The sequence below is a fragment of the Candoia aspera genome, chromosome 8 (assembly GCF_035149785.1).
Source record: "Candoia aspera isolate rCanAsp1 chromosome 8, rCanAsp1.hap2, whole genome shotgun sequence".
In the NCBI taxonomy this organism is placed as follows: Eukaryota; Metazoa; Chordata; class Lepidosauria; order Squamata; family Boidae; genus Candoia; species Candoia aspera.
In genome coordinates this window covers 12,083,668-12,104,509 of record NC_086160.1, presented here as the reverse complement: position 1 = coordinate 12,104,509, position 20,842 = coordinate 12,083,668, and the positions used below count along the sequence as shown (strand labels likewise).

The window sequence follows — 20,842 nt, the reverse complement described above, 5'->3', positions numbered from 1 at the left end:
GAAGGATATAAAATAGAGCTGGCAGTACTCAGAACCACTGTATGGAAAATATCACAAATTTGATTGTGTTTATGGAGGCTTGATCACTGAACTAGAACCAGACATTCTGGAAACTAAAGTTAATTGGCTAGAAAACATTGCTAACAACTAAGTTGCAAGAGTTGATGAAATACCAGCAGAACGGCTTAAAATCTTATCTATTTAATGTGTTACTTGGTAAGCAGTAAGAAAAACACAGCAGGAGCCAACAAATTGGAAAAGATCAATTTATAGCCCCAAATCAAAAAGGATAGTACTAGAGAATGCTCAAACTACCAAACAATTGCCCTTATCTCACATGCTAGTAAGATCATGCTTAAGATTTTGCAGTCCAGACTTCAACAGTACATGGGAAAAAAACTGCCAGATGTACAAGCTGCAGTTTCAGAAAGAGTGGGAACACCCAAGAATCATATTGCTAGCATCCAATGGATAATGGAAAGCTTTTCACTGTGCAGACCACAGCTTATTGTGAATAGCCCTTAAAAGCCTTGATCTAGGCTGCCTCATCTGCCCACTGAATTTGTAAGATGTCTAGGAAGCAATATGGAACTAAATGGTTCAAAACTGGGCAACATGTATACCAATGTGGTATACTATTATTATTTTTTAACTAATATGCATTATTTAACTTATAGACAGAATACATCATGAGAAATGCTGGGGAAAGAAGCAAAAATTGGAATTAAAGCAAAAATTGGAATTAAAATTGCTGGAAGAAACACCAGCAACCTCAGATATGCTGATGGGACCACTTTGATGGCTGTAAGACAAGAAGACTTAAAGGATCTCTTGTTGAAGGTGAAAGAAGCAGGTTCAAAGCTGATTTTCTGCTCAGTATTATGTGCACAAGACCCCCCTGTTTCGCAAGCTTCACTAGTTACCAGTTGGCTTCTGGATACAACTCAAAGGGCTAGTTATCACCTTTAAAGCCCTCCATGGCCGGGCCATCTGAAGGACTGTTTACCTATACTGCAGTCATCTCTGCCAGATCCATTCTGGAGTAAGGTGGTCTCAAAATCCAATGAATAAATAAAACAAATAAATAAATAAACCCTAAGGTTATGTTAAAGGCTATGCCAGTGCAGTGGATATGAGGAGTGTAATAGGCTTTATCTTCCTAGAGTTAAAAATTCACAAAGGTGATGACTGTAGCCATGAACTAAAGAGAGGTCTCCTACTTAGGGAAGATGATGACACATCTAGACGAAGAATGAAAAGTGCACACTGACAACCAAGGTACAGATTGTCAAGGCCATGGTTTCCCCAGTTGTAACATGGCTTTGAAATCTGATCCTTCAGTAACTCCAAGAAATACTGATGTCATTGAACTGTGATGTAGAAAACGCAAGTGTTGAGAAGTCATTCAGTACCACATGAACTAAAACCAGACTGCTCACCAAAACACTAGTAAACTTGGATGTTTTGGACACATAATGCAAAGGCCAAAGTCTTTGGATGGAAAAAGCTGCAGCAAAGAAAAAAGGCTGAAAGAGGACAAGAGAGCTACTGTAGATGCTATCACTGGTGACACAAGGAGGAGCTTACAAGAACTCAAAGAAACAGTTACTAGCAACAGTCCGGGTGAAATGACAATCCATTGGGTCATGAAGAGTTGGAAACAAGTGAACAACTGAACAGTAAATCTTCCTAAGAAACGTCTAGGATATTCATTATCCTCAAAGATTGGCAATTAAACTTCCAGCCTTGTATATTAATCCACGGTTTTGTTCTTTGGGTTTCCTACCAATCTATTTTCAGACTTGAACAAGGTGAGGCAGATTATTTTTTTCCACAATGCACAGCTAAAGAGGATATTGTGGGACGCAGCAGACAGAGAACTGGGAACATTTGTTATTGTACAGGGCTGAGTATTTGAGCTGATTAGCAGAACCATTATTGCTGTGGGAGAAAGTCCTGTACTGTCAACGGATGCCAATACCATGACGTCAGTGAAGACAAATGGAGCCACTGCATGTAGGTGGGGTTGGCATCATGTCATCTCAAAAGAGTGAGCTAAAGCCAGATCAAGAACAGAGGAATTATCTTCTTTTGGCCATCAGGAATAACATTGGTGTCATATCAGATTATTATTCAAAGCAATTTTGAGCCTGCCAGCCTGACCATAATCACAATCTCTTATATCAGGGTAAAAGCAGATTTTATGGCTCAAGGAGCCACATTTTGGTTATAAGAAAAAGCAATTTTTTTAGTCTGTATTAGAGTATAAAGAAGGCATATCCACTGCAAATTAATTTATCAGTCATTTTCTTTCTATGGGAATTATAGTTCTGATGACTACCTAGCAATCCTTAATTTAATTGCGAATATTAATTTGGAAAGTTGTGATAAATTGAGCTAAATTAACAGATTTACATATTGCATGCCTTCAGGATATAGTTCAGTTATCACAGTCCAGATCACTCATTCGGAACAGATGTTGCGACTCAGATTGTAATATGGTACAGTAACATATAAGAGTTTTATCCGTATCAGTTTACTAGATTTAGACAAATTGTTCAACTTGAACAATTTGTCTAAACCCTCGACTTACAACCATAATTGGGACCAGAACTTCCGTCGCTAAGCAAGGTGGTTGTTAAGTGAGTCACGCTCAATTTTACGACCATTTTTGCCATAGCTGTTAAGCAAATCACTGCAGTCATTAAATGAATCACATGGTCATTAAATGAATCATAAAAATTCCCCCATTGACTTTGCTTGTCGAAAGCTGGCTGGGAAGGTTGCAAATAGCAATCACCTGACCCCAGGATGCTGCAACTGTCATAAATACATGCCAGCTGCCAAGCACCTAAATTTTGGTCACATGACTGCAGGGATGCTGTGGCAGTCATAAGTGTGAGGACTGGTCGTAAGTCACTTTTTTCAGCACCGTCATAACTTTGAATGGTTGCTAAATGGTCGTAAGCCGAGGACTACCTGTAGGTTGTATACAGATGGACAAGTTTCTACAACATGATTTACTTAACTTCCTTTGTTATTTGGGGCACATTGTCTAAAAGAATCACTCATCTCTTTTAGCTTTAACCCAAAGAAAATATTCACTTACTTTTGTTTGATCATCAGCTTTGAAGACATAGCAGATATTTTGCTGCTGATTTTGTACTCCATCTTTTATTAGGCAGGCAAAATAGCTTGGATCATGGCTGTTATGAATCAGTTTGTGGACATGTTGTGGCCTACATTCAAACAGGCTAGAACAAATCAAAGGATCCCACTGCTGGTTTTTTCCTGAGTCCACTTCACATCGTATCCTGGCTGGTGAGACATAAATCCGAATTTGGCTGGTGCCAGGCTCTTCCTTCGAAGCCTGAGCACTGAGCTGTCGGATCTGTGCCACAATCCAAGGAAGCATTGGCATTGTGGTTAAAGGGTGCACAGGCAAGGAACCTATCAGTTGAAGACTGAAATCAACTGAACCGTCACTGAATGCTTCAGGATTTTTAACTCTGAATGATACAGGTTCCATTTTTAAGTCATAAAAGGGAGGACATCAACCCAATCGATTAGGAAGTCCTGAAATTCTAAAATGAAAACAAAGATTATGTAGTTAACACGCTGATCTAGTAATTTCTGTCTGTTCCAAGAATCATCCCAATGATTAAACTAAACATCCATACTTCAATTTTTTCTTTTGTTTATACAATGGCATTTATGTAATAAATGTAAGTTATTACTGATGAAGGAAAACACTACTTTTGAAAGTATCTGAAAGAAATTATGTCATACTATCTTTTAATAAATACTTTGCAAATATTAAAACAAATACTCAAATTCAACATGTTATAGATCGACTGTCTAAATCTCATAGCCAGAAATGTAATATTTCTGGAAGTGTTGAAGCTACATAAAAATGCATTTTTCTATTTCAACTTTAAAAAAAACAAAAACAAAAAATATGTGCTGTATTTATTTTTAAAACACCCTTTACTGATAGAAGTTCACTGTGCTATTTTAAGACCACACAATACAATATATATAACATTTGATACACTCTTACAAATATGATGTTTCTCAACTTCTTTTAAGTAAAACTATAATTTAGTCAGACAAGAAGTACATTTATTGAATTTCCTTTTTTTTTTTTAACTAGGAGACCTATAAGCTGCAGAACTCTTACGTACCTCTTACTTTTATCAGTTTGACAACCTAAAAACAAAGATGAAGACAGAGAGAATGATCAACGTGTTAATAAATAGAGCAATGTCTCGAGGCCTAGCCCCAGACAGAACCAGCAACCTCTAAATAAAAAGCTAGCAATTGCCAAGCCAACGTAAATTAAACCAGTAATGCCCTCTTTGTTCTCTGCATAAAGGAGCTGTGATACTTAGATACTCTTAAGTAAAAGTCTTATTAAAAGTTAGTAGAAATTACAGTATCTTTGAGCATAACAGAAGAGGACAACCAGCAGCAAGGTGGACGGACTCAGTTACAGTGGCAAAGAGTGCACCGTTGGAAGATGAAAGACCAGTTTAGGGATAGATCATCATGGAGAAAATCTATCTATGTGGTCGCTACGAGTAAAAAATGACTTGATGGCACATAATCAATCAATCAATCAATCAATCAATCAATCAATCAATGTTTGAGCAGCACTCTGGATTCCAGGTAGAAGAGGTGCTTCAGAATATCTTAGGGGAACTCACCCAAGTATCTGCCTATAACCCCATAACACCAGTCACCTTTCTCAGGATCGCATGACTGCCCCCCATACTGTAAACCCGGGAAAAGGTCTGTTTGGCTTAAAGAATTGCTAACAGTTGCTACTTCTGCCTCCATGTGTGTCTTGAAACTTTTTCCTTCAAATCTGAACCATTTCTCAGCCCAACAGCAGACACTGAAAGAGGAATAAAATTGCTGCAATAGACAAGTGCTTTATCTTACTGTATTTATTACTCTAACTGAAAATACTGGAACTTTTAAAAACTCTTTCCCATGTTTCTCAATTTCTCAAGGAAAAAAAAACCTTTCTAGTTTTGGTTGAGCTTTCATTTCTCCATACAGAATACTAATCAGTTACAACTGTTGTGACCAAATTATAGATCTAGAGCTCAAACTGCCATTTTGCTTGATTTCAGTGTCTCAAAATACTACAATTTTTTTTAGATTTTTTTAATCCGGCCTTTATAATTTTTATAAATAACTGAAAATGGCGAACATACCTAATACTCCTTCCTCCTCCTATTTTCCCCACAAAAGCAACCCTGTGAAGTGGGTTAGGCTGAGTGTGACTGGCCCAAAGTCACCCAGCTGGCTTTCATGCCTGAGGTGGGACTAGAACTCCCCATCTCCTAGATTCTAGCCTGGAGCCTTAACCACTAGGCCAAGCTGGCTCTCATTTTAGTAGGGATAACTGGCATTAACAGGAATATTTCATTCTTGGAAGAAACCCATGATAATTGTTAGAACATATTAAAACAGTAGAACATTAAAGAGTCATAAGATTCTCAGTTTGCTATATGCTATTCAGTTTTGATGGATGGATAGACAGACAGACAGATAGATAGATATGGTTTCCCACTGCCTTCTTATGGTACGTTTTTCGACTTTCGAGTCTAGTTTACAATCATGGGTGTATCTCATAATCTCTCACCTACATGAGAACCAGATCCAACCCTATAAATCAACCAATGTTGGAAAAACAATCTGGAGTAAGACAACAGGAAACCATTTCAATATTTTGCCAAGAAAAGTGCATGGATTTGTCCATGTAAGTCCCCAGGAGTCAAGCTTGACTTAAAAGTGATGTTTACACAAGAACGATAGATGAAAAGGGATTCATTATCAATATATTACACTGAATAAATATGATCAAGAAGCCAATCAGAGATAATCTACAGGCGTGTTAAAGAGATTAAGATACCATAATTGAAGACAAAGGGAATAGCTTCAAGAATTACGAGAAAAATCTGTTCCATTCATTAAAACAAAATAATAGCTGGTCTAAAAGTTAAATATGGGAAAGGAAAGTACGTTAATTCAGGAGAATAAAAGACAAATAACGTCAAAAGTGTTAAAGAGCTGAGAAAGGAATTAAAGCACTCATCCCTTGCATCTGAAGTTGAGGAGACAGTAGAAGAGAGCCAAAACAGAGACTTACCACCAGCACCATTTATCTCACCACAACATATCGATACCTAGTGGAGGGCCCTCATAGTTACAATGAGCTCATCAGTGCACTAGGCACATAGGAATAACTCTCTTGCCATTTGCAATCTTCTGGGGAAAAGGATGCTAAAACCTGTAGTGCCTGCAAAGAAGAATACCGTGATCACATCGGTACAAAGAAAAGACAGTAATGGAGACCTGAATGAGTTAAAAAGAGATGACTGCAGGAAAAGCCAAACGAGCCATCCTCTGTTTTATAAAATAAATCACTGAATGCAGAAAATGGTGTTAGTTACAGATGCATACAGATGTAGAATCTTTGTGATATTGACAACAGACCTGGCAATATACCAGAGATTATGTAAAACAGAAAGAGAGTAGCTACTATGTCCATTGTTGATAGACAATCACTTTTTTTGGTGATAGAAGAGTGTGGAATGGAAAACCAGGTGATAGAAAAGTAAGCACTATAAGACATTCATACAGTGCTGCCTCTAGTTTGGGGAAGATGGTTTCAGCAAACCTAGATGGTTGACTAAGAGCATCGTGTGGTGCAGAGTTGCAACCGAAAACTCTCCCCACGACCCAAGTACGAACCCAGCAGAAGCTGGATTCTCGGGTACCCGGCTCAGGTCAACTCAGCCTTCCATCCTTCCGAGGTCGGTAAAATGAGCACCCGGCTTGCTGGGGAAGGTGACAACTGGGGAAGGCAATGGCAAACCACCCTGCTCTATAGTCTGCCAAGAAAATGTTGCAAAAGTGGCATCCCCCCAAAGGGTCAAACATGACTCGGTGCTTGCACAGGGGGCCTTTCACCTCACAGATGCTTGACTAAGTCTTTCTTCATGTCACTAGCACCACAGACCATGATAATGTCTTCTTCCTCCAAGTTCACTCCATAACTCTTAGCAGAGAGGACAAAGCAAGTTGAGTTTATCTTCTTCTGCTTTTGTCACTGTTTATGCACTTGACAAGGTTAGGAAAAGACGCCACATTAGCAAGGAAGAAGAAAATGAGGGAGACATGGATTCTGCAGTGCCTCTTCCATTGACCGACTGTCAAACTCAAGAATTAGTTTCAGCCTACATATGAGAAAAATACAAAGAAGAAGAAAAGAAAGAGAGAGAGCAATAACACACTGAAATGAAGGATCTTGGGAAAAAAGGAGCAAAGAAAGTATAAGACCAAAATGTCCTAACTCATCAAAAATGAAAAATGCAAGGGAAATACAAGGCCAAACTAAAAAATAAATAAATAAATTGGACTTTTTCACTGTGCACTTTCAGGTTCTATGTTTGACCTCTGAACAATTAAAAGTCTTCATTTTAAAATAAAATCACGCGGGCGATCTTGGGTTTCCCAAGATCAGCACATGTCACTCCTTTGCTCTGCGAGCTGCATTGGTTGCCAGTCTGCTTCCGGGTCCAATTCAAGGTGTTGGTTATCACCTTTAAAGCCCTACATGGCACAGGTCCAGGTTACCTAAGGGACCGTCTCCTCCCCATCACATCAACCCATCCCAACCAGTCATGCAGAGAGGAGATGGAATTATCTTGCAGACGGGGTCCAGGAGGTGTCCCTTCTCTGAAACAGCCCCTGCCCTTTGGAATATCCTTCCCCCGGAAGTGAGATTGGCTCCCTCTCTCCTGAACTTTAGGAAACAGCTAAAGACCTGGTTCTGTAATTATGCCTGGGGCGGGAGGGAGAGTAGCCATTCCTGGGAATGGTTAGTTTCTTAGCAGGACCCTGCTCTGCTTGCAAATCACAGAGAGCTTCCAGACATCGGGGTTGTTATCATATTTATTTTATTGTGTATTATGTTTTACAGTTTTATATTTTTATTCATGTTTTATTGTAAACCGCCCAGAGTCCCTTTTGGGAGATGGGCAGTGATAAATTTGATTAATAGATAGCGCTGCGGGTTAAACCGCTGAGCTGTCGATCGGAAGGTCGGCGGTTCAAAACCGCGCGGCGGGGTGAGCTCCCGTTGCTCGTCCCAGCTTCTGCACACCAAGCAGTTCGAAAACATGCAAATGTGAGTAGATTAATTGGTACCGCTTCGGCGGGAAGGTAACGGCGTTCCGTGAGTCATGCTGGCCACATGACCCGGAAGTGTCCTATGGACAACGCCGGCTCCAAGGCTTTGAAACGGAGATGAGCACCGCCCCCTAGAGTCGGACACGACTGGACTTTACGTCAAGGGAAACCTTTACCTTTACCTTTAAATAAATAAATAATAAACGCTGTAATACAGAAAGACAGAAACACACACCATTCCCCTTCAGTCCTCTTTTTCATTTCATTCACACATTACACTAATCAGGATAACGTGATGTTTTTGCCCCTTGGTGACCATTAGGCTGCCTATGTTACTTGACCTCTAAAAAAGTTAGTTTTGTTTAGAAAATTAATAGAAAGTTGCCATTCTGCAATGTACCAGCTTCCAGCATTATACAGTTCCTTGGACCTACAAAATTACATTGGAGCAGTCCAAAAGAACTAAGGGAGCCTGATGGAATATTTAAAAGCATCAAAAAAGTTAGTGCTAAATCACTTTTTCTTGCTGGGGGAGCGGACTGGGAGGAATACAAATGTATCCATGAAGTTTCCAAAAATTAAGCTGAGCAAGGTTACTAGCCTGTATTCTACATAATATGCAAGTATTCAGTCTTTTAAAACTAGACTGAAACAGAGTACATGTTTATAAGAAAAAAAATTCCTTGATTTCTCTTTAAATATTACGTAAAAGGAACTTGCTAAAACAAGAAACCAAACACTGATGCACCGATTTCAAAAAGGTGTGTCCAAACTTCAGTACTTTTTGTCTAAAGTCAGTTGAAATTTGCTTCCTCACCAGTGGGGAATAAATGTTTTTGCTACAATGATGAGAAGTAAACTGACCTTTGATATTCATGAATACAGTATTTTAAAAAGTGTGAATGCCTTTGCCTCAATCCTACAAGCTTGGTGAATGGAGCTCCAGCTTACAGACTGCATAATGAAAGTAGAGAGGTTTTAATCATCTTCAGTAAGAGGAGATGGCAGCAAGCAAGTAAATATACATCTGGGGGATTTCCTTATTCACAAACTTTAGTTTCACTCTGTTAGCCTCTGATAGCACTTGGGGATAGGATATATGGTTGAAGATTACTTTAGATTCCTTAGATTTATGTTCCACCTTTCTTTCAAGAGCTTGACAGCCCATGTAGTGCTTCCTTGATTTGTTTCCCCCTTACAACATCCCTGCCAGGTAGATCAGAATGAGAGAGAGACTGGCCCAAAGTCACCCTGGGGGCTCCTGTGGATGATGGGAGATGCCAGGTTAACATCTTAAACCCAAGCAGTATGACTGGAAAAGCTTAACACTGCAGCAGTCAAGGAAGTGGTACTTCATCAGTACTTCTTACAATTCTAAGAATGTGCTTTTTTAAAATATATGTTTCTTTGCCTTGGCTATAGAAGTATTTTTGAAAACTGGTGATAAATCAACCAAGAGCATGCAGTAAGTAACCCAAAAACCAAACGTCCCTTACCCTTACGATCTGTTTTTTAAACTTGTGATCTTATGGGTTTCAAAAGGATTAAACAGTTTTCTGTTTGGCCTCGGAAAGAAAGGTTTTAAAAAAGATAATACAGTTGAAATAGGATACAGACCCTAAATGCACAGGATGCTAATTTCATGCAAATAGATGCAAATTAGTCATAGTACTTATGTACTTGAAGTGCACACAATTTGGTCCTTGAGGTCATATAAGCAACCATCATAAATTTAGTGATTTCAGAATTATGGGCTCAACAACCTTTTAAAATGCTTTTTATGAGCTCAGGTCACTCCTGGAATTCATTCTAATTGCTTCGTCTAAGAAACTGTTCCTGTGGAATAAGTTATATTAGTCAGTTACTCTTGGCTTATTATAGTAAGTGTTATAACAAGTACATCATGATTATATTAGCAGTTCTTTGGATTCCTCACTTTTAATTTTCTTCAGGCGCTGGTTCATGCCTTTATTATTTATTAAGTAAACTGATCTAAAGTAAAATTAAGCAGTTGTGCACCTGCTCCCAATACCAACCAACAAGTATAATATCTGTATTCCAGAATTCTCTGAATTCCAAATTTCAATTTTTAACAAAAATACTAGAAAAATAGAAAGCCTGAAAATAGGTTTTCTGATCTGATAATAGATACAGTGCTTATAGGCTTGGCATACTCCTAATAATAATAATAATAATAATAATAATTATTATTATTATTATTATTATTATTATTATTTACTGCTAGAGATCCAGTTTGGTGTAGTGGTTAAGGTGCCAGGCTAGAAACCAGGAGACTGTGAATTCTAGTCCTGCCTAAGGCACAAAGCCAGCTTGGTGACCTTGGGCCCGTTATACTCTCTCAGCCCTAGGAAGGAGGCAATGGCAAACCACTTCTGGGAAAAAAAACCTTGTCAAGAGAACTGCAGGGACTTGTCCACGCAGTCGCCGGGAATCAACACTGATTCAAAGGCACCCCCCCAAAATTTTTTTACTATATTTACTCATTTTTCTATGCCACTCCAAAATGGCTCTAAACTGCATCCAACAGGAAACATACAAACAATAACAAATTAAATACTGTACATTATAATTGGCACTAGCTAATGAGGGTAGCTTCCAGAAAGACCTAAGTCCCCCAAATGCTCTCTAATTTTCAACTACTCTGAACAAATCCCTTTCATAGCTAATGTTACACTCAGTTGTTTATATTTACTGTACTGATTTTTCAAGTCGTTCTAATTAGAAGCCATTTGACTGAGGCAGCCAAGATTCCCTGCTAAACACACTTGCAAACTCTAAAGAAAAGTCATGCAAACCAAGTGCTAGTTAAAGATTACTTTTGCGCAGAGGTTGGAGGGATGCACCACTATCAAGTTGGCGTTTATAGAAAATAACAACAAAGTATCATGTTCCAAGCTGACACATTTTTAGGAACAATGTAAGCAAGCTCCAAAGGGGGGGGGAATCCCTGTTCTGTTTTCAAAAAAGGGCAATTAGCAACTTTGATGATGCTTGATTAGAACACACGAAAGCTACCAGAAACAAAACACTCGGAACTGACAATGGTTACAACTTCCTGTCACTTCAAAGAGAGCAGGGGAAAAGATAAGTGATTATCTTCTGCAGCTTAAAAGGAGTCATTCCGCAGATCAGACCGTTCTTCTTGAATTCTTTCTATCATGCTGGGATTTCAGAAGAGCCTCCCGGACCCAGGCTTCAGGTTACCCTGAGGGCTTCAGTGCTGGATGGCAAAGCGATCCCTTTATCACTCGATCCCTAGACGGAACAGAACATCACGCACGCAGACACACGATTTGGACAGACGGGTTACAAGCCAAGCTGTTCCCCTTCGTTCAGTTCTTTGTTGCTAGAACCTTACAATCAGCCCAGCGAGCTTTGAATTCATTTAGCTGCGATAAACACGTGAAACCTCTAAAACATAAAAACAGCACAGAAAGAGCCCAACCTAAGTCTCCTTCAAGGGTGACATTTGCATTGAGCGTATTATACTAACTGCTGTAGATGTTTATTGACCTAAGCAGAGCAGCGGAGGCTATGCAACAAGGTGACGAAAATGCATTAAAACTTCATTGCATCTCTTTGAATCGCGGCTTGATAGGATTTCAGTGGAAGCCAAGCCTGTGTCAAATTGCCAACCGCCCAGGCTAACTGATCGCCCCATGAATGACCGATGCTTTGCATAAAGCAACAAGCAAGAAAATTAAACAACGCGGCCGCGCATTTCTCTATTTATCCGAGCCGCGACTGAAAGTTCAGTTCTCAGCCCCAAACGCCGGGAGAGCTCCAGAAGCCGCCCTAGGGACGACTATTTAAGGATATGGCCCCTGAAATACCCCTGGAAACTCTTCCAGAATACGTCTTAAACTTCCCGCATTTCTTCTCTTATAGTCCTGTCTTCTTTTCCTCATTTCCCCAGTTCTCTGCTCGCCGCAACCCGCCCAGATTGCTGGCTCCCCCGGGCTGGGAATGGGACGCCACCCTCCACTCGGGGAGCGGGGGAGGCCCTGCCCCGGCGCACCCCTTTGCTGGAGGCCACGCGGGCTCCCTTACCCAGCTGGCGCGAAGCCGCGCTGCCCCGGCGCCTGCAGCGTCCCGGCGGACTGTCGGGAAGGTCCCCGGCGGACGAGGAGAGCTTGCGAGGCAGAAGTTCAACTCTCCGCCCGCTCCCCCACCCTGGCCAAGCGGGGCTCTCTGCAGGGAGCGGCCGCCGAGGGGAAGCGCGCCTTTAGTGGCGGGGCGGCGGCGGGCAAAGACCTCGGCGGAGCGGGGCCGTCGCGCCCCACGCCGCGCTGCCGGGAGGGGTCCCCCCCCCCACCGCCTCACCTGCTCTCGCCTTCGCCTCCCGGGGAGGAGCCCAAGGGCGGCCGGGCCGGGCCGGGCCGGGCCGGAGGGGGCGCTCCCGGCGGGGCCATGACGCGCCCTCGCTTGGAGGGGGGCGAAGGGTAAAAATAGACGGGTCGGCGGGCGGCCGGAGCGCCGGGCCCGGGGAGCGCACAGAGCCGGGCAGGGCGCGCGCCGGCGTAGGGGGAAGGCGCCGCCCGGCCGCCCGCCTCTTCCTTCGAGCAACTCGCTACGGTCTTAAGCGCCCGAAGGGGCGACGCGCCCGGCCTTTCCGCCTCCGCTGTTGAAGCGAGCAGGCGTTGCACCCCCGGACAGCCCCAACCGGGCCGAGGCGTGCAAAGCGGCCGCTTCCTTTTTCACGGCACTATTTTCCCGCCTTGGAGCCCGATTGGGAGGCGGGAGGGCTACGGACCCGCCTCTCTCCCATCCAGACGAGCTTGGAGTTGGCGGGGTGGCTTCCTCGCTTTCCTTTGGTCTACTCTTGCTTCGGCAGGTGGAAGCCTCTTGTCAACCCTGGCTGATCTCTGAGGCTAAGCACGCGGATGGGGGACCAGCAGGAGAGCCCAGGGTGTTATGTTGAAACTGGAGGATGCCATTGCAAACCACTTGCAGGGTGGACGTGCTGCCTGGATGTGATTGTTTGGGGCCACGGTCAACGGGAGAGCATCTTTACTTTGTCTGTGACTTACCCTTGCTCTGAATGGTGTCACTGGGAAGGAACCTGGTGCAATCCGAAAGATGCTGATTGAAAAATAAGTACTGTAGAAGGCAACATCTTCAAATTGAGCTCAACGCCTGGGAACTCTTAGGCCATGCCCACAGAGATTTCTCTGCCAGGATAGGAAGTGGGTTTTCTGTGCTCTAGCAGATACCTCTTTTTTTTTTTTTATGTCTCAGTCTGACTTCCTGGAGGCCTCTACTGAATGACTAACCAGGCCCAATTTTGCACAGTGGTTAGCTGGACAATGTCATCGTAACTAAGCAGTGTGGACTTTAATGGAAATTTCCTGGTAGTTCAGAGAGACTTCTGATAAACGAAATTTAGTTATTTCAGTGTCGTTAAACTGCAGTGACAGATGCCATTAAATCAGTTCTTGCTTTGTATGTGTTCCAAGCTCCATATTCACCACAACAAGCATGCCATGGGATGGTTTAGCTAATTCATTGCTTTCCCCCATGAAGGCATTTTTACTAATGTCCCTTGTTTGTGAACACATTTAAGAAACATGGAATGCAAATAGGTCTGCACTGAGCAATTCTTATCACAGCCATTTCCCAAAATCAAAGTCTTTAGTCACTTTGCTTGTTTACAAACAGCCCCATTATCTCAGCTGGGAATCTTACAACTTCGCCTAAAGGAGTATACATTTCTACAGTGTTTTTAGCTGGTTGGTGTCAAAACCCAAGTTATGGGGTCAAGAAATATGTTACGAATTTACAACTTCAATTACGGCTTGCAGGTCAATAGATCAGAATTCTGGTGGAAGATACCCTGTAGGATTTAAAATTGTAAGCTTCTTGCTCTTACACTACTAAATAAATTACTACAACATGTAATCCAGTGCTTTGTCATGAGGTAAGTGAAACTGAACACCCACTGGCAACCCTGTTTTACTACCCCAAGTGAAAGCGATCAAAACTGACAAATACAGTGAAAGTAGCAAATAATCAGCAAACCCCCAGTTTGATGACCCTCATTGTTTTCTGAATGCCACAGCAAGGAAGAACTGGTGTTCTGGCTCATGTCAGAACTGTTAAACCCATTCCTGTTTCTTCCACAACATATAGGCCAGAGACCTACAAGGCTTTGCTCATTTTACTTTAGTGTGGTTGGAAAAGCAGATTGCAGGGGGAGTTTATTTTTTAATTTTTAAAAAATTTTTGTTTTTTTTTAAAAAAAGGAAGGCAGGGAAAAAAATCTCAGGATTCAGACAAAAATGAGAGGCAAATGCCAGAAGAAAAACAGTAGTAGCAGTAGATACTAACTAGTGACCAGACGAAATCCCTCCCAGACTTCCCTCCTTGAAGGAAGCAGCTCTGGTTAGTAATATTTATTAGAAGGAAGGTTAAGGTTATAACACAAGAATTCCAGCAAGTACTCTATTTTCAAATAAGAAAAGTATATATAGGCAATCTAAAGCTATGACCAGAACTATGCTCCATTTTTCCGCAGATGTTCCATGACTGTTTGGTTGATTGTTAGATGAACATCTGCTAGACTATTTATTTATTTATATTTTATTTTTATTTTGATCAGTGTGTGAAATTATTCTCGCAATACCAGGCAACATGCCTCTGGTCACACTTGCTACAGGTCACCGGGATGTAATTGTGCAACAATGAGAATGAAGTGCTATAAAGTTTACAAACCTTGGAGCAGGGCAGCGTGGAATTAAGGGGGAAAAGCCACTTCTATTCTGGAATACAAAGCAGTGGCATAATACCCTATAGCAGTGTTTTTCAACCTCAGCAAATTTAAGCTGTGTGGAATTCTGGGAATTGAAGTCCACACTAAGCTGGAGTTGCTGAGGTTGAGGAACACTGCTCTATAGATTGTGTAGCCACGGGGAACACACTGGGGTCATCGGGGCATTCTGATGCTACTCTGAACTGCAAATAGGGAAAGAGACACTGTCTTCTACATGGCAGACAAAACTTCTGCTCCCTAATGCTCCACTGCTGTTCATTCACCTTATCAACTTCCTGCCTGCTGAAATCTAAAAGGCCGCAGAAGCTGCACCCAAGCGCATGTTGTATGCAGAGCAAGGCATGCCCAGTGCTGGGAAGGAAACATGACCTGAGCTGACTGTTCAGCTGCTGTTTTGCTCTGGGAATTTTCCCAGGAGGGTCAACAGAGCTGGGCTTGGAGAAACTGACTAGACTGGATGATTGGTAGCCAGCAAACTGACCAGGCCTACTTCTCTGCTACATATAAACCAAGTTAAGAAGGTAGAAATGCAGCGGGGTGGACATAGGCTTCCACTTTCTTCCCAGAATCCATTACCCAAGGTAATTCTTTTCCTTCTTAGTGGCAACAGGTTCCTGGGAAGAAAGAGCTTAGCAATGCTTTTAACTAGGACGTCCTTGAGCTGTGTTGGAAGTAGGAGAAAGGGCTCCCAGTGGGAGTTCTGTGCCAGCTGGTGTTACAGGAGAAGAGGTTTTCAGATGCCATCACAAGGGAAGAAGATCCCGTTCTCGTATCAGCTGGGAAGGGGCTGTGCTTATTACACAGGGGTTCTGTTACGTGAGAGAAATTCTTGTCTCACCTAAGACCTTTCCCCAGCAGCCCGCAATCGAAACTAAATAGAGAACAAATGAGTCTCACATCTTGATGATGATGCTAGTACAATAATTCTTTAGCATCCACTCAAGCTTCTGGCTGTCCACTAGAGCAGGGTTTCTCAACCTCAGCAACTTTAAGATGTGCGTGCTTCAACTCCCAGAATTCCCCAGCTAGCATGTCCGAGCATCGTAAGGTCACCAAGGTTGAGAAACACTGAGTGAGATATCTTAACAAGACAGCTGAAGAAACCAATCCAAGCATCTCCGTACCTTCACCTAACCCCACCCCACATTGCGGAGAGAGTTGGTGGTTGTCTTTTGCCAGCAGGCAGTGCACGGTGAGAGGGGGAATGCACCCCAGGAGTGTCCACGAATTGCTTTCCTGTACCTCATTTTGGTTTCAAGGACACCCCCAGGCACCAGCTGCATTACTGTGATAGAAAAGAGCTCCAGGTAGTATGGCTGCAAATGTAATGCCAGCATATTTTTCTGGTGGGTACTCTTTTGCTAGCCACATGGCTGTGCCCTTAAAATCTACACAAACTGTCCTAACAGTTAGGAATCACGCTGAGACGAGGAGTAGGTCTCTAGTGTTTATTACTGCTACATAAGACAGAAAATCCCAACAAACTGAAAAAGCGTGGGAAAAACCCAGACAGGTAAACCCCAAAGGTTAAGGCAGGTCTGATCTGTGTCTCTTTGAATGGCTGCTTAATTCCTCAGTACTACGCATGCGTTTCCCCCCCTGGATAGAGGCCCCCTCCTGCTCGCCATCAGTACTCATGACACAAACGCCCGCTTCCCCCACCTTTTCTTTTCTTTTTTGAGGGGGAGTGGGTATGATGTTGCCTTGTATCTTTGAATTGATTAGAAACTGAGGGTGGGGGAGGCCAAAAAGAAAAACAGGGGTAAGTCAGGAAACCACAAAAAATGTGACTTGATTCATATATAAATCCCATTTTAAATATGTTTCTTTATATCACTAATTTGTCTTGCCCAGCAAAGAGTAAAGCAAAAGAGAAATTGGAGCAAATGGTAGGAAATTGCAGAGTTCTTGAAAATTCAGGTGATATTCTGGAACTAATTTTTAAAAGCAGCACAAGGCAAGTCTCTAAAACAAGGAATCCAACAAGGTCAACTTTAGCCTTTATCTTTGTTCTCGACTTTAGAGACATCCATGTGCAACATAGAACAACAAACCACATTTTCCTTGTCTCTAGCTTTATGTTTCATGATTCCATCACTTTCCAAATGATAACAGACAGACATACACACACATCTCATGTACATATGTGTGTGTGTTCTAAGCAAGGACAGGAACCCGTTTCTGTTTTGGATGCATCTAAAATAACCTAATTGCACCATTTGGACTAAGAGTGATTTCTATAATTAGACATTTGTGAGTTGCAGCGAAGACCACAATAAAAAATGTTGGCAACCATTTGAAACTGCAGGAAGCGGCACAGCTATTTCTCATCTACTGCTGAATTGCCACCGGATTCAAACTCTACTTAAAACCGAATGGAAACTTTTCCTTTGGCTTCAGGGACTTTGAATCAGGACAAATGCTTTTCTTATGACATGCTTATTTTCTCAGGTCTATTTTTGTATGGTGAAAGGTCTCAGTATATACAGAACCTCAACGTTGTGTACTTTGCAAGAGTATAAAGGGCGGTATTGATTTATAGAGAAGAGCAAGGGAGAGATCCGGTAAGAGGATGGAATGACTTTGCAGGGCTAGATAGTGTTGAATTAGGGGACACTAAGTCATCTGTTTGTATGGATGACATGATGGGTGCGCGACGAATGTCACTTTCCGGAAATTCCAATGCAGTGTGGCATTGTTGCAACGTATTAGTTGCAGCAGAACAGTGTGCCCTGCGGCAGTTTAAAGACTAACAAGTATGTATCGTGGCATGAATTTTCATAAAGCATTTTAGCAAAGGCATACAGCAGGCAGGCCATCAGATTTCATCTTGCCCTTTTATAGTGTTACTATGGAGTCTGTTGGCTGTACGGCCCGTCCCCTGCTCTGGAACAGCATCCCCCCAACATCAGATGGGCCCCACCCTTGTCACCTCGTCAAGCTATTAAGATCTGTTTGAGCAGGCCTTTGTTCTTGCCTGTCCTGCTGCATGGCTGTAGATACAGTTCATGCTTGTTTCTCAGCACTGGCAAATTTTACTGTGAGACTGCTGTGTTTGTTTTAACCTTATCAAAACGTTATAAAACTAAAATGCTCTGGAGGTAACAAGCCAGTCAGTCCAACGGGATTGAAGTGAGGTGGCGGCGGCGGCGGCCGCCTCCATGACTCAAGGTACTAGTTGGAACCTGAATTGTCAAAGAATACCCAGAGTATTGGATGAAGGACTGTATACACATCTCTGTATGAATTTATTTGCTAGTTTAATATACTTGTCCTATTGTACAGACTGGCAGTGGGACTTACAGCAATTTACAAATCTTACCTTAGAGGAAATAAAATAAGGTACTCCTAAGACCTAAACAGCTGGATTAAAAGACACATTAAGTTGTAACTTACTTGCTTTTGGTCTAGCATGATGTATCAATTTGGTTGTTATGTAACTAGCCATAATGTGGACATCATACTGAAAATGTAAGACTGAAAAAAAATTAACATGAAAGGTTTTCAATGTAACTATTCCATAATCCCTAGAAACGGGCTCTATAGGTGTTATTTTTTTGTATTTTTATATTGAACAGCAACAGGAATTCCCAGCAGTCTCAATCAACATGACTGATAAATTAGGGATCGTGGGCTTTGCAGTTCAGCAACACATTGAGGACCACTTCCCACCTGGAACCACAATGGTACCATTTACAAACCATCTGCTTGATCCCGCATCCATCCGTTCATATATCTTCACTGTTGTAATAGCCCATTTCAGATATTTAGTTATTTCAAATATTGACAACTGGAAGAATAGGACTAAGCAAGCAGAAACTGCATTATAGTCTAATCAGCATTACTAAATACTTTCAACATGTTCCGGTATTGGCTTTAGTTTCAGGGCTTTATTTAAAAACTTTCACTTCTGCTAGTTCCTCCCTTCCTGAATAGTAACAGCAATGAGTCACCTCTTTGCATCAACCACCAGCTGAAAATAAGACATCCTGCCTACTTCCACACCTCACCTACCCACCATTTTTATCAGTAACCCAAAAGAAATACCAGGACACCCCAAACAGCCAGAATACAAGAAAACATTTAATCATTTTGCATCACTTGATCAACAAACGACACCACCATTTGAGGCAATTGCCAACAAGCTTTGTCTATATAGGTAAATAAAAAACACAATGATATTCCTAGCACAATACATTCATTTTTAAAAGCCAGTTGCACTGACCATCAGGAGGCAGTACACAACAGGCTTCATCCTCATTAGGAATCATCAGACATGCCACAGCATGATATATAGCCAGATCTTCTTCTATGGGGTTCAAATCCTGTATCAGGTATGGAGCTTTCAGACCTTTGCGCTTTACATGACTATATTTAGGAGCTATCCAGGTCTGATGTTCAGGGGTATTGCAGGAAAGAATGGGTAGAATCTGTCAGAAAGGTTTGTACAGAAAGATATACAGCTGACAAGACATACACTGCATTAAAATAGAGAATTCCTCCCCAAGGGTGTGTGTGTGTGTGTGTGTGTGTAATTTATATAAAACCTCATACACGGGGGCATGACATAATGTAACATCTGGGTATCTCTCTAAGAGCTTAAGCAAAGGCAGACTGTGTATACTACTCTGATAAAAGCTATAAATGGATGGAAGTCACCAGACTCCCCAAAATCTTAATTTCAGTAAAATCTTACAAAAACTATGTTTCATCTTTTTTTTTTTAAAAAAAGGGTTCTTATAGATAATTGCGGATTATAGTTAGATAGTTCTAACTATAGATAGTTACCGATTATAGATAATTAGTTCTTGTAGGTTATATTTTCAGAAAGGGAAATAGTGGTATTTATATAATGAATATTCTAATATGCATTTTATACTTTAAGGGAAGATTCAGGAGTCTGGGAACAACTATCAGATTCTATTTTGAGGAACGATGGCTCATAAAAGTTTTGACTTTTAGTAAAAAAAAATGTTAGTCAGAAAAGGTATACCCAGACCCCTTCTGAGTTCTGAGTATCAATGTCATGAGTAAGGATGGCCAGCAGGGGGCTCCCATCCAGACTGTCAAGCGCATGCGTAGCACTGAGGAATTGGTCAGCCATTCAAAGAGACACAGATCGAGACCGCCTTAACCCTTGGGGTTTATATGTCTGGGTTTTCCCCACGCTTCTTCAGTTGGTTAGGATTCCTGTTAAGTACTAGCAATAAATATTAGAGACCAGTTCCTTGTCTCAGCATGTTTCCTGGTTGTTAGGACAATCATAGATTATAACAGTTCTCCTCCTACAATGTCTACTAAAGGAAGAATGAGATGGAGAAAGCATGTCTGGTTGTGGGGCTGCTATTCCAGTTCAGGTGGAAAAAGTAAACAGTGTTTCCTTCTTGACCACGCCTAATCAGACAGGATCATTCTCACATCTTGCTTGCCAAGGCACATAGACAACTGTTTTTGAGGGATCACCTCCATCTCATCTCCAGTCTGATGCTGAGCCAGCCTATTAAGTCTTTAATTGTTTCAGCCTGCAAGTGGTGTTTTTCTTCTCTCGACACAAAACTTCCCATGCAAACAATCTAAGGTAACTTGGGGACAAGCCTGGGGATGTCAGGGACAGAGGTCTGCTCAGCTCCAGTTGGCCCAAGACTGTGACTTAATGAACACATCTATGTTGTTTTCTTGGCAACAGTAGGGAAATGGTTTGCCTTTGCTTTCTTTTGGGATGCTTCTTTGATTCCTCGTGGAAATCTGACCCTGCTTAGCTTACAGATCACTCAGTCTGCTGCCATCTGCTGTGACCTTCTGGGTAAGTAGATAATTGGATCTTTGAATGCATGTTGTGGCTGCTAT

General features: G+C 41.8%; 1 protein-coding gene across 3 annotated transcripts in view; it reads right to left on the bottom strand.

The window, feature by feature from the left end:
• TBC1D1 (TBC1 domain family member 1) overlaps positions 1-3,559 on the bottom strand; it is an 85,070-nt gene extending 81,511 nt beyond the window's left edge. For 2 of the 3 annotated variants that reach the window (XM_063310684.1, XM_063310685.1), the window contains exon 1: positions 3,110-3,558. In XM_063310684.1, the coding sequence (XP_063166754.1) occupies positions 3,110-3,529 (420 nt within the window). In that variant the 5' untranslated portion in view covers positions 3,530-3,558. Of the gene's footprint in view, positions 1-3,109 lie in introns of all 3 variants that reach the window. The other variant, XM_063310686.1, reaches the window with a different exon arrangement.
• Between the last annotated feature and the right edge of the window lie 17,283 nt (positions 3,560-20,842).